Raw genomic sequence first — 24310 nt, 5'->3', positions numbered from 1 at the left:
CTCACTAACCCTCTCTTGAGCTGTGTCTAAACTGCTTTTTAAGCCAGCTACTGAATTTTTAATTACATTGTCTTTATTTTTCATTTCTGCTTGTTTCTTTCTCAAATGTGCCGGCTCCTCCCATCTCTTAGTCTTTGCTTTTTTCATTATATCTATTTTTTTTTAATCCTACACATTCTGTGCATAATTATTTGATAGTCCATTTCATATTTTTCTAATATTTCTAATCTGGGGTTGCAAATTCTTGTTTGTTGTGTCTGCTAACTCTTCCTCTTGATGATTTGTAACCATGTATAGTTTGAAAATTTTTTATTGTCTATTTATCTTCATCAGGGATTGTTTTATGAAGTTCCATGCTTATTCGATTGTGAAAGTCTCTTTAGAGCACCTTCTCATTTGCTTCTCCTGGGCTGCTTGGAATCAGAACAGATGTGGACAGTGACCCTCTCAATAGCTCGATGTGGGGCTCCTGCATTTTGCAGGTGGTATAAATCTGGACTCTGCAGTCACAGGTCATACAGGCCTGTGGTTTTGATTTTTTAAGAGGGACTGCCCCTCCTCCCACTACCACCCCAACTGTAGTCTCCTTCCCACAGCTGTCTTATATTGGAGGCTTGGTTTCAGATTCACTACCCATATCTTTTATTGCCACGTGGACGTCAGAAATCCGGTGCCTCAGGCCTGTATCTAGGTCTTAAATGTTGACCATAAGATGTCAACGTCTGCTAACTGCTCTTATTTTGATTTCTAGCTTTTTGTCACTGGGGATGTCCTTCCTGCCTTCCTATATTTAAAAATATTTTATCTAAATTCCTGTGGGTGTTTGTTTTGTTTCATTTTGCTTCGTTTTGGTGGGAGAGAGTTTCCTTCTCCTCAGCTCCACCTAAGTTGTTGGAAACCCGGGAACCGGCGTTCAGACGTCGTCCACAGCGACGCTCTGTGCGTCGCCCTCGGTCGGGGAAGTAATAATGAGGATAGAAAAGGGGACCGCTGTTAGAATGGAAGTCAGGATATTAGTTTCCTGTTTGTTACGATGAGATGAACATCTTCCTGGAAGGCAAGATACCCAGGTTTGTAGGCCAGTAGCTCCCCGGGGCAGAGTCGAGTGAGAACTCACAGTGTGCCTTTTCAGCCCGCATAGGTGCTTTTTTATATTTCTTTTTCTCTCTTCAGTATCATCCTGTCTTTCTGGAATATGTGGAGCATTCTTTAAATTGCTGTTTAAAGATCATTTTCTATTAATTCCATCATATCTGACATTTATCAGACTTTTTCTGTTTATTCATTTTTCCTGGTTCTGGTCACGTGATATGGCTTCCTTTCATGCTTGGTAACATTTGATTAGATGCTAGGCATTAAGACTTTTGGATGGTTAGATTTTACTGTGCACACTGTATAAACCCAATAATATGAGATTTTGTTATTATGTCTGGATAACTTCCTTGGGTTGTGCTGGCTCCCTTGAAGCTTGGCTTGAAGTTCTATTAGGCAGGTCCAGAGAAGGCTTCAGTCTAGACCCATTTAGTCCCGCAACTAAGTGCCCTGCATGGAAGGGTCTCCCTCCTCCTGTGTCTGGTGAGGACAGACCGCTCCTCATCGTGTGTGAGCTCAGGATGTGAGCCCTGGAGGCTCCGTCCTCATGGCTCCTCCCCCAGCCTCGACCCCCAGCCTCCGGCGTTCACTCTCAATGCGGGCACAGATCGGTGCTCAGTTACAACTTCCAGGGCCTTTGGGCTGAGCTCTGCGCTCCCTCCCCTGCAGACCCTCATCCCCGGCCCCGGGCGCTTCCTCTGTGCAGCCGGAAGCCCTCCTGACAGTGAAGCCCTAGGCCTCTCACTGTTTCTGCCCCTTCTCTGAGGGGTCTCAGTCCTGTTCCTCCTGCTGTCTGGTGCCTGGAAACTTGTCCCATTGATTTTGGTCTGGTTGTCTGGCAGTGTAAACTGTGACTGGGCTGCAAACGGAAGCCGCCTTCTCCGTCCGTGGGTTGCCTTGGGACCGTAAGCCACGCCCTCAGCTTTGCTGCTCCCTCGGGCTTCATTTTCATAGGGTTTTTGCACATCTCTTGAAAGAGCACCGGGCTGGAAAGCAGAACTTGTAGGTTCTGAGAACCCCCATTCTGCTGCTGGCTCTGGGGGTGCATCTGCTTACCTGTCTATTAGAGAATTTATTGAAGCATGTTATAAGGTTCCTTCCTGCTGCTTTAGGATTCTATACTATAACGTTCTTTTTTTTCGTGTTTGTTTTCATTCATTTACGTGTATTTTGGTGATATCATTTCTTCATTTCACTACTTTCCATTGAGCACCTACACTCGTCAGGTACTGTCCTGGGTTCTGGGGGTTACAGCACCCTCACGGAGCTTGCAGAGTGGCTGGGAGACTGACACAAAGCGGTCACAAAACCCGGTACCAGTGTCAGGGCAGAGGGCCCACAGCCCCAGGAGAATCTGTAACCAAAGATCGGCCTTCCCCGGAGGGCCAGGGGAGGGCTGTTAGGGACCGTGCTGGGGTGCGTGGGGGGCGGTGGTAAGAAGTGGGAGTGCCCGGGTGGCGGGAACAGCGCTGCACAGTCACTGAGATGGAGGATTTGGGTACATCTGGAGAACTGAGGGAAGGCAGACAGGGAGGTGGGCGGGACTTCTTTGAAAACTTCTTTGAAAACTTAAAATTTCGGTGTCCTCGTGCGGTTTCCTTGTGCGACGTCTGGAGTCTGGCCAGAGTTCAAGTTCTGACGGCCGCGCTCAGTCGCGTGGCCTCGGGCAACATTCTCAGCTTCTCAGTGTCAGTTTCCTTATCAGAAAGGTGGGGACAGGCTGGTGGTTGTGGGGATCCGGTGAGCTGCTGCCGGGCAGGGGGCTGCGCGCAGCTCCTGCCTCTTGGGACGTGGCCAGCAGAGGTTCGTGGTCATCCAGCATCGCGTGGGGTGTGGCTTTTATTTCCTTGCATGTCGTTAGTGTAGTTTTATGTAGTGTAGTAGAACCATTCATATTCTCCAGGAACAATTATTCTTTCGTGGAACTGTAATTTCTTTGGTTCTCTGATAAACAGTTTTTTGAAGGGTGCCTAGGCATTTTCTGTTACTTTAAAGCAGCAGTTCTTACCCTCAGAGGGACTTTTGAAACCCCTGATCCTGTGTGAAAAGTTTTGAGTAGGTATGTCTGTGGACACCACCAGGTTGCAAAGCTGTGTGTGACCACTGGCGCGAGCCTGTGACCGCCAGCATGGTCTGTGACCGCCGGCGTGTAGGAGCGGCGGCTTCACCTTTACCGTCTGAAGCGTACCCCAGGCTGGGTCCTCCGCGCTCTCTGAATACCTGTGGGCTGGAGCGGACATGCTTCCCCTGGCCCGAAGTGTGTGGGACTGGCTCATGATGTCATGACAGCGGGTCAACTGTGGTCAAGCCAGCTGTGGCCCAGTGTGGCCCAGTCACCCCCTGCAGGGATCCTGCACTCAACGCATTTGATTATGTCACATAGTTTTTCTACAAATGTATAATTCTTTATTAAAATTCTGAGTAATTCATACAGTGTGAAATTTTAATAGGCTGTACGTACCAGACTAAAAGATTAGTTGAGAAAAAAATGTAGTTAGTGTTTAGTAGGCACCTAGGCACAGACGTGTCACCTGTCATTTTAAACTCTCGCCAGTCGTGTGGCTCGCGTCAGCCATGGTTTCCCACCTGCCAGGGAGGCAGCCTCCATGTTTTCGTACCAGCAGTTTCCGTGCCAGGGACGCAAGGGAGGCGTCCGCGGCCCCGAAGCATGGCTGCGCGAAGGCTGGAGCCAGGGTCAAGGTCGGCCAGGGCAAAGGCGTGGTTTTATATCCGCCCCACACAGGAGAACACGAAAGTGTAGACGGGTAAGTCCCTTTGGTCACACAGCCGGTAGGTAGTAGTTGGGTTAGTTCTATTCCAGGGGCTCTGCCACCCCTAACACTGGCTGGAGGGGGTGCCTGCCCTCGGGGATGAAGGGAAGAGCGGCTTGGAGGGAGGGTCACTGCGACCAGCGCCTCATATTTAGTTGGCATGAGTTGGAGGAACCCGTTAGACATCCACGGGGCGGGTCTGCTTGTGTGTCACCAGGGGTGTGGGTTCATGGGAATGGATGTCACAGAGCGGGTGAAGCTGCCGACAGGACAAGATGTGGGCGGGCTTTCTGTCCGATTCTTGCCTACCGGGTCCAGTTTATTCGTTTACCTGTTTGCCTAGGACTCCATGGCCGTCTTCACGGGTGAGCTGCTTTGCGCACTTGCTTCTGAGTGCCCTGGTACAGGCGGTGTCCCTGTCCATGTCGGTTAGAGGTGACGCACGCCTTGGGCTACGGCACTAGGAGGATGGCATTCAGCTTTTCTTCAGGACTCAGGTCTTACCGCCCTTCACCTGGGGCCCAAACCTGCTCACTTCGTTTTAGGTGAATCGTCAAGTTTCCAGTTCTCAGGCTGCAGCTGGAAATGGCCGGGCAAGGGGCAGGTGTGCTGCGAGGCCATATCTTTGCCCAGGTGAGACTTGTCACAGTAGCTGCGCACTCACCAGTGCTTCTCCCGTCTTCCCTCTCAGATGGGTTTGAAGACTGCGGTCCAGACTGCGACAGCGTGAGGGCAGCGGCGTTCTTGGACATTCCAGGCCAGGGCCACCTGCCTCCCCTCACTCGCCTGGAGAAGTATGCTTTCAGCGACAACGTCTTCAACCGGTAAGCCCAGCCCGTCCTCACGCCATGTCGCGATGTTGCGTCTGGTCGGAGTGGATACAGGTGGCTACTCTCTGAGGGGACTCACGGATGAGATGGAACACGGGCTCTCTCCTGGATGCTGGGGTTCCGTCTGAATGGCATCATCGTATTAGGATTTCCCGTTATTCTTGATTACTGTTTGACCGACGACCTGGAAAGGCAGGAGGGCTGTGGTGATGAACTGCGGTGGCGTTTCAGTAATTAGGAGTGCCGACTCGTGTCTTTCCTGCACGTGCGGTGCTCAGGAGAGTAGCGCCCGCCGTGCGATGGAGGAGCATCACGGAGCGTTGCTCGCTGGTTCTGATTTTTGACTGCACCGTGCTCCCGGGACTTGGGCGCGGCTTGTCCTGCCCCGTTCAGGTGTCACTCCTCCTGGTGCTGGTGGCAGCCTACCCCGGGCTCAGAGTATGCAGCTGACCTTGACTCTCTTCATGATGAAAGCAGAAACTGAGGCATCTCTTTCAACGTGCGCCCGCCGACCTGGATCTGAAAGTGCTCTCCCCTCCTGTCTCTCCTCTGTCTCCCTCCCTCCATCAGCTAGGCCTTCTGTCTCCTATGCGCGCCTTCGTGCCCACCGCACACCCTTCCCTTCCACGCACAGACGCTCGCGGTCTCTCGTTCTGACTCCGCCGGCCTCCCGTCCCACCTGCCCCCGGCGACACCGTCCTTCCGTGGAGGGTGGGTGATCCTGAGGCTCTTTCCTCACCTTCCAATCTGTCTTACTTTCGAAAATTTGTATTCTGCGCCTTTACGTTATTAAATCACAGCGGCTCTCAGCAATTGCTCCTGAGTGAGTCGCTTATTATCCCAATTTCATAGATTGGGAAATGAGGGTTCTCTGAACGATGTCTTTTGATGAGCAATTCTTAATTTAAATGTAGTTCGTGATCTATCAGTTTTTTCTTTTCTGGTTAGTGCTTTTCGTGTCGCATGTAAGAAACGTTCACCTCCCTCAAGGCTACCAAGAGATTGTTCTACATTGTCTCTTTGAACCTTGATCTGTTCGACCTTTCCCGTTTGGGTCTGTTTGTGTGTGGCGTGAGGTGGGAGTCGGGTGTCACGCCTTCCATGCGGTATCCAGTCGACCTGGTGCCGTTTGTCAGAAGCACTGTCTGTCACCTGTGCTCTGCACTGTCTGTCACCTGGTGTCCCTTTCTGGACCTTCTCGTCGGCCCGACTGGCCCGTTTATCTGTCACTGTACCAGGACCACACGGTCATCGTCACCACAGTGTCATCACAGTGGTGGTCTCGGGGAAGGAGCCCTCTCATTTCCATTGCTTCAAGACTGACCGACCGTTCTGGGCCCTTTGCACATGCTAATGCCTTTAGTACCAGTTCATCAGTTTCTAGGAAAACAAACCTACTGGGATTTCGATTGGAATTGCGTTGCATCTATAAAACAATTTCTGAAGAATGGACATGGTTACAATATTTGGCTTTCCAGTCCTTTCATTTTTAAAGACTTTCTCCGGTTTTTCTGTGTGCGTGTGCATGTCTGTGTGTATACACACATAAACAGCTGTGAAGCTATGCTACACGTCTTGCTGTTGCGGAGGCCTTCTGTATCTTGTTAGGTTTAGTTCTAGGTATTTGACCTTTTATGCTAATGTAAATTGTATCATTTCTTGACAATATTCTAATTGCTTACTTTTGAAAATGAAATTGATTTTTATACTTTGATTTTTATCTCCATTGATTATGGGTTAATTTTAATAACTTTCTTGCGGATTTTTTGGGTTTTCCACGTACTGCAATGGTGGTGTCTGTGAAGAATGATAGTTTAAGTCCTTCCTCTCTTATCTTGTTTTATATTTTTAGTAGCTACCTCTTAACAGCCTAAGAAAATTTATATTTCTGGTTTATATATTTTTATATTTCTTGTTCGCTAAGAGATTATCTTTAAACTTTTAGAAATAGTTTTACACAAAAAAGAATTTCAAGAATAGGAAGAATTTTTGTATGTCTTTTACTCATTGATTTTAATATTTTACCACATTTGATTTATCATTCCCTCTATCTTTATTTTTACATTTTTTCCTGAACCATTTGAAAGTAAGTTATAGACATCACATTGCCTTTCTTCTAAATACTTCCGTGTGCATTTTTCTGAGAACAGAGACATTCACCATTCACTTGATAATCAGTAGTTATCAAAATCAGAAAATTTAACTTTAATATGATACTGTTACCTAATACATAGATTTTAATCAAATTTTTTCAGTTGTCCAAACAGTGTCTTTTATATCAGGTTTTTTAGGTCCAGAATCAGTCCAGCATCATGTATTACATTTGATTTTTGTGTTTCTTTAGTCTCCGTTCATCTCTAACAGTTTCTCAGTCTTTCTTTGCCTTTCAGGATATCGTTGACATTTTTGAAGAGTACAGGTCGTTTAGTTTATAGAATAAACTTACTGAGTTTTTAAAAATCCTCAGTGAGGTCCGAATTTCATAGAATACTTCTTTTACATCTATTGGGATTATCAGATGGTTTTTCTTTAATCTCTTTTTTCAACTTTCTATAAATTTCTTTCATTGTGAAATAGAATACATACAGGCAATTGGATAAAACATACACTTAAAGTCTAAGAAATCTTTATGAAGCAGATCCATGCAGCCATTACTCGGGGCACTTAGCACCTGAGTATCTACATCCAAACAATATAATTTTATTGTTTCTGAACTCGAAATACATGAAATCGCGTAGAGGCTGTGTTATGTGGTTTTGCATATCGTTTGAGGTGGTTCTCTTGTAAGGAGATACTGACATGCATCTATTGCGGTAGAATAGCTCTGCTTCTCTCTGTCCTGGACGGTGTGCTGTGACCGATCTTGCATGTGTGTCTGGGTGCATAGAGGGATGCTTTTCTGTCGGGCACGTGCCCAGGAGAGAGTTACTCTGTGATGGATGGGGCGCCCTTGCCTTCTCCTTCAGTGACAGTGCTGCTTTTCCAAAGTGGGTGCAGCATTTACAGTCCTGCCTTTGTCCTATAATTTATCTGCCAGTCAATGTTGTAAGCTTTAAAAATTTTAGTCGGTCTGGTAGTGTGGCCATGTATATAATGATATCGCTTTCTGATTTTAATTTATATTTTCCTTATGAGTTTGAACACCTTTTCATATGTTTATTGGACATCTCTATTTCTTTCTTTCTTTTTTCGGTGATGGGCCTGTTTAAATCTTTTGTTGGAGCGGGGAGTTGAGATGGTCTGTATTTTTCCTGTTGATTTGTAGGAGTTCCTTGTAGATTCTTGATTTCAAGTCTTTGTCAGTTATGTCTCATTCTGTGACTTGTGTTTTAGCTCTCCTTATGGCTATTCATTTTAATGTAGTTAAATGTATCAGTATTTTCTTTTATCCTTAATGCATTTTAAAGCTTTTAAAAAAATATCTTTCTTTACCCCAAGATCATAAACATATTCTTTTATATTGGCTTAAAGGTTTTAGTTTTCTTTTTTCTTTCACCTCAGGCCTGTAATTTATCTGATTTTAATTTTGGTTCCTTCTTCTAATTGTCCCAATACTACTTATCAAAGATACTTTCTTTCCCTAGTGCTCTGGGGTGCCGCCTCTGTCATAATCGGCACCTGTTGATGACAGTCTGTCTGGACTATCTCCTCTACCTGTGGTCCTCCTCTCAGCCAATGGCACGCTGCCACTGCCTTGATTACTTTAGATTTGAGATTAAGTCTTGATATTTGATCAAGCAAGACTTCCCACCTTGTTTTCCTTCTCTGATGTGACTTGTTATTCTTGGTCCTTTGCATTTCCATAAATTTCAAAATCAGCTCATCAGATTCTAATTAAAACGAGACAAGACAAAATACCTATTAGGATTTTGACTGGGTTTACATTGAGTCTATGGGTCAGTTTGGAGAAAATTGCCCTCTTTACAATATTTACATTTCCAGTCCATAAACATGGTATATCTTGCCATTGATTTAGGTTTTCTTTAATGCCCTAATAAAATGTGATCATTTTCTCTGTAGAAGTTTTGTGCTTTTATGCTGGTGTATTTTAAAGGAAATCAGACACCATATCCTTTTATCCAGATAAAGACTTAAATCTAACTGCAGTATCATCACACTCGGCAAAATCAGCAATGCTGTCTTCCAGTCTACCAGTCTGTGTTCAATCTTCCCTGACCGTCCCAGACATGCCTTTTTTATGGTTGGTTTGTCTGAATCATGATCCAAATAAGGTCTACACGTTTCATTAGGTAGATGTATCTTTTTTTGTTTACGATTTTTTTCCTTTTGACCTTAAATCTCTCTAAATCTCTAATCGATTCTTCATCTCATCTCCTCCCTATATCACTTATTTGTCGAAGGGGTCGTTAGTCTTGTAGAATTTTCCACATTCTGAACTTGGTGGTCATTATTCTCGTGTAATTTATCGTGTTCCTTTGTTTTCTGTAAACCGAAAATTACACTTGGAGACTTGGTTAGATTTCTTTTTGAAACAATGCTTCATAGGTAGTTTTGTGTACTTCTTATCACAGAGCACTGAGAAACAGTGCCTGGTCATCGCTCTTGTAGGGTGTTCACACTGAGCAGTGGCTCAGGTGTCCGACGCCTTCGTTATAAAATTCCTCACCGGTCTTGATCTCGCGATCTCAGTGGTCACAGGTAATCATCGCTTAGATCTGTTACTTCGTTGTGTGTTGGAAAATGATAATTTTCTTTGATTATCTGGGAAATCTGTAGTGTGGCCCCATTTTCCATCCCGTTATTGGTTATCGTTGCCTTTTATTTTCTCCTAGATAATTCTTTCCAGAAGATTATCAATTTCATTAGTTATTTCAAAGAGTCAAGTTTTGGCTTTGATATTTTCTACTGCATGTTTATTTTCTGGTTCAGTAATTTCTGCTCTAAACTGCATTATTTTCTTCCTTGGATCTTTCGGGGGCGGGGGATTTAATTGTTCTTTTTTTTTTCTTGTGAGGGATGTTTAACTATTTTTTGAACGTTTCTTTTGTAACATCTGCATTTTACGTTGTAAGATTGCTGTCGAGTACTATGAGTACGTAAGGATCAGATTAGTTGCATCAAGTTCCGATGTGTCATTCTTGCATCACGTTTCCGTATAAAGTATTTTTGACATTCATAATGATTTTTCCTTTGACCAGTGAGTTATTTAGGAGTGTGTTGTTTAATTTCCAAATATTCGAGGATTTTCCAGGTATCTTTCTGTTATTTGATTCTCAGTTTGTCTTTTTTTGTCAGAGAACATACTTCGTATTATTTCTGCTTTTACAATTTGATGGGATTTGTTTTAGGGCTCAGAATCTGTTCTAACTTGGTGAATGTTCCGTGTGCACTTAAAAAGAGTATGAATCCCAGTGTTTTTGGGTAGAGTGTCTTATAAACGTCAGTTAGGTCAGATCGGTTGAAAACATTGTTCAGGTCGTCTATATTCTGTCAGTTAACTGAGAGGAGCGTTGCAATCTGCAACTATGATTATGGTTTATCTATTTTTCTTTCAGTTCTTACAGTTTTTATTTTGTGTACTTTGAAGCTCTAGTCTTGTGTGCATACACATCTAGTATTGTTCTGTTTTCTTAAATAAATTCATCTCTTTATCACTGTGTAACGTCCTTCTTTCTTGCTAGTAATAGTCCTTTTTCTGAAGCTTACTGTGTCTGATATCAATATATCCATTCCAGCTTTAGTGTTTGCGTGGTATATTTCTATCCATTTATTTTCAACCTATCTATGTCTTATATTTGAAGTGTGGTTATTGTAGAAGACACATAGTTGGCTCTTAATTTTTTTTTTAATCCGTTTTAACAATCTCTGCCTTTTGATTTGAATGCTTAGATCATTTACCTTTGATGTTACTATTTATATGTTTCCATATAAATCTACCATCTTGCTGTTTGTTTTCTATTTGTCTCAACTCTTTTCACGTTTTTCCTCTTTTCCTGCCTTTTTAAGAAAAACTGATTTTTTTTTTTTTAATTTATATTTTAGGCGAGGCAACCCTTGGTTGACTTCACAGATTGCAAGGACCTTGTCAGCTTACAATCCCTTATTTTTTTTATTTTTTATGCCTACAGCTCCTGGTCTTCTTAGGCGGTCTCCCATCCAAGTACTAACCAAGCCCGATCCTGCTTAGCTTCCAAGATCCGACGGGATCGGGCTTGTTCAGGGTGGCGTGGCTGTAGACAAGAAAAACTAATTTTTAAAAACAATTCTAGTTTATCTCCACTATTGGCTTATTAGTCATACCTCTTTTACAAAATTATTACTGGTTATTCTAGAGGTTATAATAAACTTTTTTAACTCATCGCAACGTACGTTCAGATAAAATCATGACGCTTTGCACCCGCTTTGCACGTGGCGAAAGATGCGCCCCTCCGTTTCCTCTGCCTGTCTTCTCCGCTACTGTTTTCCTGCATTTTCCTTCTACACCTTATAAACTCTACAATACCTTGTTACTCTATTTACTTCAGGTAGTCAGCTATCTTTGAAGGCAATTAAAATGAGAAAACCCCTTTTTGCCATTATCTTTACCATTCTCGTGCTTTTTCTTTCTTTTTGTAAAATGTTCATTTCCATCAGGTGGCCTTCTGCCTCGAGAACTTCCGTTAACAATGCTTGGCAGTACAAGGCTGCTGTCGGTGAATTCCCACAGCTTTCGTTTGTCTGAAAAACTCTTTATTTCACTTTCTTTTTTTCTCTAATTAACACTTGATTTTTGTGAGCAATTTTAGGTTTACAGAAAAGTTCAGAATAGAGTTCCCGAGCTCCTTAACCATGCGAGCCTGCCCCGCCCTTCCAGAGGACCATCAGCACGTTCTCGCCCTCTGCCGAGTGCTGGTGTGAGGTGCGCCATCCGGCCGATGCCCTCACCCCTCGTCTCCCTGGCCCCTGCTGCTCTTGCAGTCAGCCCTGACTGGGGCTCCTTCGGGGCCGGGCCTGGAACCCCAAGCTTCTTGCCCCGAGTCGAGAGCCTCCTGGGCTGAACCCATGGCCGTAGCTGCGTGCGTGGCTGAGGGACAGAAGGAGCAGAGACAGGAGGGCTGCTTCCATGGCTGTGTGTCCGGGGAACGAGGCCCTGTAGAGTTGAGCTACCTTTTTTCTTTGTATTTTAAGAAATACAAAAATAATACTTGCTTGTTGAAACATTGAGCAATTTTAGGCGTTGAGTAGTGAGGGTCGTTCCCCCCCACCCCACTACAGTCTTAAGTGACGATTGTGAACAGTTCAGTTTATATCTTTCCAGGCTTCTCCTTGAATGAGTGTTTGTATGTGTTTATGTGAGTACGTGTATTGCACACATATTCGTAAACATAACTTGTGTTAAGAAAAGGTCTCATACTGTGTGTAAAATTCTTCATCTTGTTTTTTCATGTAACGTATCATGGGCATTTTCCTTACAGGCACCTTTGAAAATGGTCACATAGTGCGCCAGAGTGTAGATGTGACATGATGCATTGACAGGCGTTTTGATTGCAGCTCTTTGCTTATATTATGTATGATACGTACATAGGCCAACACGCTGGAGGGCTTGCGGTGTGCCACGTACCATGCCCTGAGCTCCCCGTGCGTGACCTCATCGGCTCATCATAACCCTTGCCTGAGGCACCACGGTCGCCCTCTCTCCTTGCCGTTGGCATAGCTGACAGTGGGCAGCACTGAGGCTGACGCTTCTGGCCCCTGCTCCTCTCTCTGACCTCCCCAGGTCACTCCAGCAGAGACTCTGGATTTTCCTAAGAGTTGGTGCCAACGCTCCAGTTTGTGTGAGTCTCTGTCGTCTGTATTCGCTGCAGAGGATTCGTCCCTGCTTCCTGGCTGGCTCTCCCTCCTTTCCTCGCTGTCTGTCCTTCAGAGGGCAGGTCCCTTGTGACTGCTCCAGTCTGGATGCAGCTCTGTCTACCCACTCTGTGACTCTGTGTGACCCTTGAAGTGGATTGAGGGTCTTAGTTTCTTGATTTCCCAGGGGAAGCTGATGTGAACGTGGCCCAGTGAAACGTAATCAGTGCCTTTACAGTGTCTACTTCGACTTTCCCAAACCTCCTGGCTGCCAGATCGCGACCTTCCATCCCAGGGGGCGTGTAAGTCTCTCTACGGTCGGACTCGAGTTGATGGATTTCTTCCTGTAGCATTCTGGGCCAAAAGACTGCCTCTTCGATTTCACATTTCTCATCTTCTTTTCCTGCAAATCAGGGTGGGTTTTTGACCTGAGCCGATTCTCCAGAAGCATGGCCAAAAATGACATGTGTCGCTCCTGCACTGTCAGGTACTTGGGGGCAGAGGCAGGTAGGGGTTCCTATCCAGTTGCTGGGGTGCTGCTCCCTGTTCTCACACAGGCCACCATACGCCACTCCTTCTCACATGGAGTTTTCCCTTCATCAGTATCTTTGTTTAAAACCGCTTTATCGATATACAGCACAGTGGTTAGACGTTTACATAATTAAGTCTACTACCCACCTGGCACCACGCATGGTTATGACAGTATTATCGACTGTATTCCCTGTGCTGTGCTTTACATCCCCGTGACTGTTTTGTAATTACCAAGGTGCACTTCTTAATCCCTTCCCCTTTTTCACCCGGCCTCCCCTCCCCCTCCCATCTAGCAAGCGTCGGTTTGTTCTCAGTATCTATGAGTCCGTTTCTGTGTTCATTTATATTGCTCTTTAGATTCCACATATAAGTGAAATCCTACGGTATTTGTCTTTGTCTGTCTGACTTACTTCACTTAGCATAATACCCCCTAGATCCATCCATGTCATCATAAATGGTAGATAGCATTTTTATGGCCAAGTAATATTCCATTGTATATATGTACCACATCTTCGTTATCCAGTTGTGTGTTGGTAGGCACTTAGGTGGCTTCCATATCTTGGCTATTGTAAATAATACTGCAGTGAACATAGGGGTGCATGTATCTATGCTGTACACCTGAAACTAATATAAAGTAATATTGGATGTCAACTGTAATTGAAAAAAAAACCAGAAAAACTAAAACAGCTTTATCGAGGCATATTTTTCATGCAGTAAAATTCACCCCCTTTAAAGCGTCCAGGGACCTGCGTCTGGGTGAGTGTGTAAGTCACGCGGCTGTCACCGTCCTCAAGTCTGAGCATTTCCATCACCCCCTCGTTTGCCCCTTTGTAGTCAGCCCTCCCCTCCCTCACTGCTGTGGGGGCAGGCAAACCACTGATAGGTCTTTCGATGCTAACATTTTGCCTTTTTTGGAATTCATATAAATGAAATCGTATGGTGTATGGTCTTCTTCTGTCTGGGCACTTTTACTTACGCGTTGGAAATCTGTGGCTGTTGTTCCACATTTTGTTGCTGAGTCGTATTCCCTTGTATAGATGGCCTGTATTTTACACGTACACCGACTCCCCAGTGAACGCACATTGGGCTTTTTCCATTTTGTGACTATTACCAATAATGCTGATATGAACATTTGCGTACAAGTCTGTCTAAACATGCTTTTTTATGTCATTTGGGTAAATACCCAAGAGGGAATTGTTGGGTTGAATGATAAGTGTACATTTAACTTTTTGAGAAATTGTTAAATTGTTTTCTACATCACCTTGGCTGTTTGGCACAGACATTCCTGTCGCTTTATATTTTTGCCAGCACTAGGTACTCTTATGTAATTTTTTTCCTTTCTGGGTTTAGTGTTACCTCACTATGGCTTTTTAAGAAAATCTTTGTGTTTTGTTCTGTCTTTAAGCTTTATTTTGAAATGGTGTTAGATTTACAGAACAGCTGCAGATACGGTACAGATCGTTCCATATTTATAGCTTGTGCCCAAGTCCTCTACTGTGGTGTTTCTCAACCAGGGGACGTTTGGTCTCCAGTGGACATCTGGCAGTGTCTGGAGACATTTTTTGTTGTCCCATCATGGGGTGGGGGGCAGCCAGGGCCTGCTGCTGGCACCTAGTGGGCAGAGGCCATCGAGATTGAGATGGCCATCGATACCTCTTTGGGCCTTTTCCTTCTGCGTTTATTTGTCATTTAATTCCCTCCCACTGTCGTAGGACCTCTCGCCGAAGTCTGTGTAGGCCTGAGAATCAGTCAGAGAAGGAGAAAAGATTTTCCCTTATCCTAGTAGATGGTTTTGACCTCCAGCGACCTCTGGACTGGGGGAGGCAGCCCTGTCCCTGTAGGATGTTGACCCGCGTTGGCTGTTCCTGGACACGCTCACCTCCCTCTGGATGGGGGCCGCTGACTTCCCCTTGTTCCCTGGGTACGTCACCTGCCCGTGGCCCGCGTCCCCGTGGTCAGTGCTGCTCCGTAACTGTGTGTCGTCTCCTGTCTCTCCAGTCAGGTCATCGCCAGAGGGCTGCTCGATATCTTCCGGGACTTCAGTAACGACGAAGGCGACTTCTTAACGGTCATGGCGATGGCGATCCGGCTGTCCGAGGACGCAGGTGCGTGCCAGGACTGTGTGCTGTTACTTCTCGCTCGTGCGTCTCCAAGAAGTCGTCTGTGCGCAATGAGCTAAGACAAAAACTTTATCCATCGATAAGTGTTAAGCAGTGTCCAACCACGAATGGATTTTGTCATGAAGAATGGGTGCCTTGCTTGGCATCAAATTATCCTTCTTTTTAGAAAATTAAAACGACTACTGCCTGCGAGCGCTCATTGCCCTGGCAGTTAGGCCTTTTGTATTTTATGAGTTCTGCCAGACCACTGGTTGCTAAGAAACACCAAATCAGAAGTCCTTGGGGTTCGCACAGTCCCAGTCGGTAGCTTCCCTTTGATCTCCGTGGACTAATCTCGATTTTTCTTTCTCTTTCCCCCTGTCCACCTTTGCTGTCCTGCCGTCCTGTTTGCGGGACTGAGACACTAAGCCACCTCCCCCAGCCCTGCCCCATGGTCAGGCGGAGTCAGATGAGCCAGCGGTGGGGTTGCCAGTGCAGACGCCCTGAGCCCCTTATATTCATAATAATGGGCAAACAGCTTCAGAAAGTTTCCGAAATCTTAGGCTTGCTTTAGATTTTGATCATTTTAACTGAAAATGGAAAAATAAGCCTTCCATATTGCTCCTGCATTAGTTTAAAGTATTCATAAGACTATGACACGATGCTTTTAAAAAGGCCCAAGCGATGTTTCGAGTCCTTAAATAGATTTCTCTTTATAAATGAGTCACTGTGTACAGTGCCGAAGCAATTTCGTATTTGCGTTAGATTTAATGCGGTGTATTGGCACTAGAGCCACTCTTGTTTAATGCTTCGCCTTAGAAATACTTGGGACGCGTGCATTGTGGGGGAGTGCATTTATGAAAGAATTACTCACAATGTGTACTGGCTGGAATTTAAATAAGCACAGCCCATAGGTCTGGCACATATGCCATTAGTCGTAATGGCTTTTGGACGCGGGCCCAGTGTGCGGACTTCTTGCTCCGTCCTTGGTTTATATGTGGCTTGTTATAATAGAGTCATCATTCTCTCTTCATTTTATGTTTTCATATTGCCGTAGGGCTTATTAGCTTTTTAAGCCTGTCTGTAGCATAAATACTCTAAATGGGAAATGATTTTTAAACTGCATTTGTCTAATTTTTTCGATGAAGTATTTTAGTAAGAAAAGCTAGAAACTATTAGTATATCCTATATCAGATGCCTGGCTTATTCTTATATAATTCTTTTTTTTTTTTTTTTGCTTTTTATTGCTGCAGAGCCCACAGTGCGGACTGAGCTGATGGAACAGATTCCTCCTATTGCCATTTTTTTACAAGAAAATAGATCAAATTTTCCACTGGTGCTCTCCGAATATCTCATCCCAGTTGTGGTGAGGTACCTCACAGATCCAAACGATCAGGTGTGAAAGTGCTAACCTTAAGGTTTCTGTAGCAAATCTTCTTTAGTCTTATGTAACCGGTATTCATAATTCAGAATAAGCTTTTTAGATTTAAGTGCCTCAAGATCACCAGGTCTATTCGTGCCCAGTTCCTCATGTAGGAAGATACTCATTCTAATTATCATGAGACGATTTTTTTAAAACTTTTTATTATGGAAATTTTCAGACACAGACAGCAGTAGAGAGAATATTAAAGTGACGTCTATATACTCTTCACTCAGCTTCAACTCTCATTTGACCAATCTTTTTTTCATTTTTCTTACTGAGATAAATTCAACCCAGATAAAGGCATTTCCCAGATACTGTATCATTTCAACTGTGAATGCTTCAGTATTGCACTCTTAAGAAATACAGACACTTTAAAAAACATAATGACAGTACCATTATCACAAGTGTAAAAATTATCAGTAGTTCCTTAATGTCATCTAATATCTAGTCGTTGTTCAAATTTGCCCAGTTTTTTCATAAATCTGTTTTTTTCCAGATAGTCTGTTCAAATCAGATTACATACGAGGTCCACACATTGCATTTGTAAGGATTTAATTTTTAAATTATTATCTCTTAATTTATAAAGTTCTCCCTCCCTTTGCCCCCTGCTTTTATTTGTTGAGAAAACTAGCTATCAGTGCTGTCGGATTTCCCACATTTGGGATCTGGCCAATTGCATCCCTGTAGTGTTGTTTGAGATGCTCTCTGTTTTCGGTATTTCCTACAAACTGGCGGTTAATTTAGAGGCTCTATTAGACTCAGATTTTTTGTATAGCATAGTGAGTATATGTTCTAGGTGCTGGACTTCTGTGTTTTTCTGCTGCATCAGATCAGCAAGCAAAGAGCAGCATGGTTACCAGGTTCAGGTTTTGTCAACTTTGTCTGTTCTTTATGAAGTTCTCCATCAAGATAGTAGCAACCATTGGTGATCTTTGCCTAGATTCAGGATTTCGTTAGAGGCTCCAAAATTGTGATGCATTAATTCCATTGTTCCTTCCTACTTCAATAGCTGCGATTCTGTGAAGAGCTTCCCTCTCAGCTGTTGGTAACCCTGAAACCTGTTTATCTAGGGACGACAGGATAAATGCTCCCTGCCACCTTTATTCACCAGTTTCTAGAATAATTAATTGGTGTCCTCACAATCTACAGAGGTGACCAATTAGGTTTTCAGAATTTATTTATTTCGAAAATTAGTATGAACTTGTGAAGTTTAACATATTAAGGGTTTTCATCCATCGTAGTCATTATTTTTGATGATCGAATTGTCTTGGCTTTGAGCAGTGTGAGCCCTCAGGTCGGCTCCTGAGTCTCTGTGCTGTGACCACGTGGACTTCGATAGCTCTTCTCTGCCCGGAACTGGCCATCGCTCCAAGGAGCCCTGGTTCCTTCAAAGGGGAGACGGTGATAGGAAACCAGAGTGTGGGTACTGGGCGTGTTCATCGCTACGAGATTAGTCATTCTTCTAGTGACAGAGCAATTTATTTTCTTAAAAAAGTAAAAATTCCTCATGAGTGCGTATTGATATTTCCAACTCAAATTTAGGGCTGTAGGGCTTTTACTTATTTAGTTTGTGTATCTATATATTTACACAGTACAAACCTCGCTTCTTATGGCATTAACACGCACGTGTGCGAGCGTGTGTGCATCCAAAATAAAAATAAAAATTACTAACAACACGGTAGGATTACTGAGTATAGTCTAAGCGTTCTTCACAGTTTGGTTTGTTTTGGGCCCTCTCCCCCGGAGATGCATAGTCATGCTGACGTTTCTGCGTTTTCAAGTCACTTGCATTAACCCTTCTCTTTGTGGTTAAGCTGACACATTGATACGCGATTAAGCTCATTTGTTTTCATTTATTTTTTATTTTTAGGAATTACTTTAGCTTTTACTTTTTGATTTAATTTAGATGTATAATTATTTAAAATGTTTTTACGTGATTCCATAGGCGAACTGCAAAACAAAGTACATTCAGAGAAATCGGACTTGCATCCCTATCCCCCTCACCTGTCTCTCCCTCCCCTATAGGTTTTGAGGGCTACCCTAATAAACCATTTTTATTAGGTTTTGTTTTTTCTTTTCTTTAAAAAAAAACACACAAAACTCTGATCAAGCGTGCATGTGTCCTTGTGTTCTGCACCCTGTGGTTCCTTTCTCACGTGCAAGGTGGCTGCTCTTCCTGGTGTTCTGTCCCTTGCTTCTCCTGCTGTCTAGGTGATCCTGGAGATCATCGGTCCTTAGCCAGCTAGGGAAAACGTCCCCGTTCCTTTTTTCTGGCAGTGTGCTCACAGGGCACATGTGGCATAGCTTATCATTAGACATTTGAGTTATCTCTACTTTTTTGCCAGTTTAAAATTGTTGCAGCAAATAGCCTTGCATTATTTCTGTGTCAGTTATTTGGGGGGTGGATTTCTACAAAGGCTAAATGTATTTGTAATTTTTTAAGCTATGCCAAGTTTTCATCGTCGTTATTTTCAAGAAATTCTGCATTTTTGGCATGTATTTCTTCCTTGATCTAAGCATTTCTAGAAGAGCAAATGCTCCCTTTTGACTGTTAAACGGTGCGACAGGATTAAATATCGTTTTCAAATGGGAAAAAATCATCCCATTTCCATTCTCTTAACACTTTCTGCACTTTCTTCTCTAGGTGCTTACACTTTGCCCCACGTGGGAACGGTCCTAATGTGAGGCGGTTTCTTCCGTTCGTTCGTTGATTGCGACGGGTCTGCGCGCTCACAGGAGCACGTGCGGTGCTCCGTGCTGGGGTGAGGAGGGTTCCACCCGGAAAGCTCCCCACGTGTCGACACCGCGCATCTCGATCTCCGTTGTTTTAACTTTGCTGAGTGCGCGGACCTCTTCCAGCTTGTTCGACGCGGAGAGAGAGCGTCGTGGAGGGTGCCGTGTCATTCTTCTGCGGGCTTCGTTTTTTCCTTTGGATACAGTCTTGAAAATGAGATTACATCGGGTCAGGGGATTTGACACTTCCTTAACCTTTGTCATATGGCATTACCATGTATTCGATTCCAGAGCGTGGCTGCAGGGAGCGTGGCCTGGACCCCATGCCCCAGCACAGTGCCTGACACCCAGCCTATTTGCTGGAGCGGTGGCTGTGGCCCGGCACAGGCCCTCCTGCTGCCAGCCCAGCCACTTCTGCACCGTGACGGCCGCCCCTGCCCCACACCTGCAGTCACTCTTCCCCGCTGCGGTCTCGGGAACTGCCTGTCTTCTGGAGTCCCACAGGTGGACTCCGCTGTCCCTGCGCCCTGAGCCTTCCTGCCCTGGAGGGCTCTGGCCCCGACTGCCACGGTCCTCCCGCCTTCCTGTTCTTCCTCAGCTGCTCCCTCTCTCCTCCCACGCGTCGTCACCCTCCATTTCTCGTCCTTTTGACTGTACTTCCGCCCCCTGGCTCTGCCCACCCACCGCTGCCTCCACTCCTGGTCGCCCAGCTTGGCGGGGGCATCCCGCCGGGCATTGATGGGTACCATTACAAACTTAGGGATTCCAGTCGCAGCTGGACTCCGGCACTGCCTGGCGGTCCCCCGTCTCATCCCTCATTCACTGCTTTCACAGTCCTGGGCAGCTCTTAGACCTTTGTCACTTTCCTCAGGCCTCTCCACCTTGCCCTGCCTGGGGCCAAACAGGTGACCTTGCCCTTGACTTCACGGAGCAGATAGAGGCCCTGTCTCGGTGAGCAGAACCGCTGTCTTCTTTATCGGTCCCAGAGCCACAGCCTGGAACCGTGGAAACCTCCCTTCTGTGACCTCCCGCCTCCAGTTAGACCCACGCGTGTCTCCGTTTCCATCGTAAACCCACAGCCCCTCGGGTGCACCCCCTCTTCTCCATCCCTGTCGTCTTTAAACACAGAAATACGGTGAAGTCATATGTCGCAGCCCAGGCTCCGCGCGGGCTGCTTGTCCTTACGCTGCCATCGATGCCACAGGCATCTGCCCAGTCCCTTTTGTTTTGCTGATGCTGATCTTGTTCCCTCCAAATGCCCCCTGTCACAGACGCTGGCGCTTCCAGATACCTACTGGCCTTTGGGCCACTGGGGGTGCCCGAAGTCCCTTTTGTGTAAGGACCCTTACTTCCGCAAGGATGCAGATGTTTTTGCACGTGAGAGTGGGTGCCAGGTCCCATCAGCATCTGTGTCTCAGGCCAGACTGGCGCTCTGTCCATCGTCAGGTACTTTTCATGGCCTTTGAACGTGCAGTGACTCACGAGAGATAAGAAATTCACCAAATTGGGCATGATCTCAGTATCATCACTTTGCCGCTACCAGCTGCCATTTCCGGAGCGCTCACTGTGTGACCCAGCTCGCTCCAGGATTGGAGCTTCTGGCGGCTGCCAGCCTCCTTGGCCTGGGGCTGCATCTCTCTGCTCTGTGCCTCCACCTTCACCGCTTTCTGCCCTCTTCTGTCCCTCTTCTCCTGCCTGTCTCTTACAAGGACACGCGTGATTGCCTTTGGGGCCCACCCTGCTAATCCCGGATGACCTCAAGATCCTGCACTTAATCACATCTGCAAAGACCCTGTTTGCAAAGGTCACATTCAATGATTTCAAGGGTTTGATGTGGACATAACTTTGGGGGGCCTCCTTCACCCTCAACAGGCTTCTAACTGCTTTGACATCTGGCTGCAGGGCTGCTCGGGGCTCCCCCCGCCCCCCGCCAGCGCCTGGAGCATCCTCCCAGCTGCCCTCTGGTGTCCAGAGCCATCGCTTAGGCTTGCGTCATGTCACATAATGAGGTGGCCAGCAGGTCTGCCTCTTCTGCTCTGTGCTCCTCTCATGTTCCCTGTTCCAGCATGTGCCAGACACACCGTAACCGTTTGGCACCTCAGTATTGGTGGCTTTCGCTGCCTCTAGGTGGACACCCAGTCCTGTCACTCATGCCTGGTGATGTTGCCTTTTCTCTGGCCAGCCCCCCAGGGTTGTCGCAGTAGCCACGTGCGGACCTCTCTGCCCTCAGTCTGTCACCGCCTCCAGTTTCCTCAGAATGCACTGCCAGGACGATCTTCCTAGGGCAGTTCCATCCCGTCTCCCGCTCAGAAACTTTAACGTTGGGTTGTGGCGGCGGCTTCCGTCTCACAGCGGCTCCTTCGTGACCCGCTCACCGCTCGTCTGTGACTTCCCACACTGCTGGCCCCGTCGCTTTTCCCTGCCTTCCCGTCACCGTGACGAGTTGCTGTTCCATGTACCACTGGAATTTCCTGTGCGCTCACGTCCCCCAAAAGGCTCCCTCTCGGGTGTTCCTGGACCCCTGCGTTCCTGTGCTCGCTCGTCCCATGCACGCTGCGGAGAACAGTCCTCCGCCTTCCTCCTGTCCGCCCTTCGGGGGCCCGCCCTCTGTGTCCCGCCAGAGGGCTCCTCTCTGGGCCCCTGGCCGGTGGCCTCCTGCTGCAGGAGACACAGTCCATGCCCCAGGCATGGTGTGCCGGGGCTTTACAAAGCCGTGGGAGGATGACGCCAGGTTTTCTGGTCCCTTTGCCTTAAGAGGGGAAATGTACTTTGTGTCATCTACATGGGTCAGGTCCTCAGGGTGCCCTGGTGGACAGAGGACGAGTCAGACATGGCACCCACCCTCCAGGTTCACTCTATAGTGGGAAAGACAGGCGGCAATGTGTATTCCTACCGAAAAAGGTGCATGTGTGCGTGTGTGTACGCATGTGTGTGTACGCGCGCGTGTGCCTGTGTGTGTGTGTGTCTGTGTGTGTGTCTGTGCACACACACGCGCAGAGATCTGGGACATGAGTTGTGAGAGAACAGCCCAGGGCATTGTTGGGGTGCAGAAGGGCCTGACTGGGTGGGGATTGGGGCAGATTCCGTGGCGCTCCGGGTGGAGGGGGTGTTGGCGCCATGGGGGGAGGGGGCGTGGCCAGGCGCTCCGTGCTGGGGAGCTTAGTCTTGATCCTGAGAGCAGTTGGCCTGTTCTGTGTTTCACCTTTTGCCCTTTTCCTCTTCTAGGTTAGAAAATCAAGTCAGGAAGTGCTCTTGATTCTTCTGGAACAGGATCTAATCTTCCAGCACGATATTGAAAACAAAGTGTGTCCCATCCTGCTGGCGCTGTCTGCCCCAGACAGTGACGACGACTGCAAAGCGGAAGCCGTGAGTGTAAGTCTGCGCGGGCGGCCCCACCGCCGCCGACTGCCCCGCAACTGGGCATGCGCGCGACTCGACCGGTCGCCTGTGGTCGGTGTTGGTAGCGTTGTTCTCAAGAGCAAGGCAGCCGGTGATTCGGCCTCAGGCACAGTTCAAAGTTCCGATCCGAGCATGTTTGAAAGTGATTATCTTTATCTCACCAATTATTTTAAGAAAGCAAAGCTTGGAAAGGCAGTGATCTGGGCAGAGTTGAGGCAGCTGCAAGATGCTGAGATTTGTAGGTGTGCCCTTGAACCCGTGTGGACCATGGACCTTGTCAGGAGCTGAGTGTGGTATGGGAGGTGATTTTAAGTGGGGCTAGGACGATTAACGCCTGATAGACTTTCACGTGTATCTGTTCTAAAGATTAGGAGGAGCCTGAAGTGTGAATGTCAGCAGCTAAGAGAGAGGCGCTCTGAAGAATGCAGATGTGGCCGAAATGTTTACAGCGGTTTGGGAAATGCTAAAGATGTACAGTTACGAGGAATAGTCTAAATCCTAAATATTTTCTGCTTTTAATAGTTAAGTTTGCGGTACCCTCGGGTTTGTAAGACAGCGCCCCCTGGGAAGCGCTCGTGTGAGCAGGGACTTTCTGCTTGCTCCCGGAGCCCCTGTCCTCAAACCAGCTGTTGAGGAGCCGGCGCTGGCGTTCACGGATCACCCCTAGGTCAAGACTCCCCAGCTTGTCCCCGTGCCTTCTCCTTCATAGCCCAGGGGAAGGTCACCCAGGGCCGGCTGGTTTTCTGCGCTGCCACTCTCTCTGGTCCCCGCTGAGGCATGTAGGTGGCGCTGCACAGCATGGCCCTTTCCTTTGTGTTTTAGAAGTAAACAGCTCCAGGATTATGCCAGCATTTTAGGAAAAATGGTACCTAAGGATATAAAAAATCATAAGCCTCAATTATGAGTACAGTAAGGTGTAGATGATAGTCGTTTTCTTGGTTGGAAGAATGATGTTGGAGAAAGGAATTTTTTTCAAAGTGCAGAAATGTCACACACCATGTAGCGAAAACTGTGACAGCATCAGAACATGTGGCAGTTATTCTTCACTTATGTAAAAGTTTTCCTCATATGAGCTGGAGGTCTGGCTTTTTACACTGATTTAATGTTTCGCATATCCCATGTGTTTATAAGATGAATCAGACTGAAGAATAATTGATTATTAAAATTCAAATTCTCTAGGGTTCCTCTATAAATTTTAAGTTTCTCTATAAGAAATTAAATTTATTTTGCAAAATGAACCTGGATAATATCATTTAGTTGGAGTATTTGGCAGTTGAGCAGCAAACTTCGCCAACTAGATCTTTTTTGTTTGAAAGTTAGTTAGGCGAGTTTCCAGGGTTACAACTGACAACCAAATACCTTCTCCCCAAAGATTGATAACTCCATGAAAAGTAATGCTAAAGGCATTTCTGCATGATTTTTATTTTGTTTCCAACCACTCCATTCTTGCCATCAATATCGTTCTTGTGTGTGTGTGGTGAAAATATTTGGAAAATATAACAAGCCTTCAAAAAGCTATCTCCACAAATCATTTGCAGAATAAATTAGTTCACATAAATTGTATTTTTTATTCAAAGTGAGTAGCTGATATCATTATTTGAGCGTATAAGCTTTCACATGTGGCCACAGAGAACAAAAGCGGTC

The 24310-nt window shown here is 46.0% G+C and overlaps 1 protein-coding gene and 1 pseudogene across 3 annotated transcripts in view; one reads left to right on the top strand and one right to left on the bottom strand.

Moving 5' to 3' along the window:
- LOC120603871 (serine/threonine-protein phosphatase 4 regulatory subunit 1-like) overlaps positions 1-24310 on the top strand; it is a 66800-nt gene that overhangs the window by 15839 nt on the left and 26651 nt on the right. For 2 of the 3 annotated variants that reach the window (XM_039864691.1, XM_039864693.1), the window contains exons 3-6: positions 4555-4687; positions 15011-15117; positions 16365-16507; positions 22493-22639. In XM_039864691.1, the coding sequence (XP_039720625.1) occupies positions 4555-4687; positions 15011-15117; positions 16365-16507; positions 22493-22639 (530 nt within the window). The remainder of the gene's footprint in view (positions 1-4554; positions 4688-15010; positions 15118-16364; positions 16508-22492; positions 22640-24310) is intronic. The other variant, XM_039864692.1, reaches the window with a different exon arrangement.
- On the bottom strand, positions 10774-10892 carry LOC120604059 (uncharacterized; annotated as a pseudogene).

Source organism: Pteropus medius, unplaced genomic scaffold, assembly GCF_902729225.1.
Source record: "Pteropus medius unplaced genomic scaffold, Ma_sr-lr_union100, whole genome shotgun sequence".
Lineage (NCBI taxonomy): Eukaryota > Metazoa > Chordata > Mammalia > Chiroptera > Pteropodidae > Pteropus > Pteropus medius.
The sequence above is the reverse complement of the archived record's forward strand: the minus strand, read 5'-3'. Positions and strand labels throughout refer to the sequence as shown.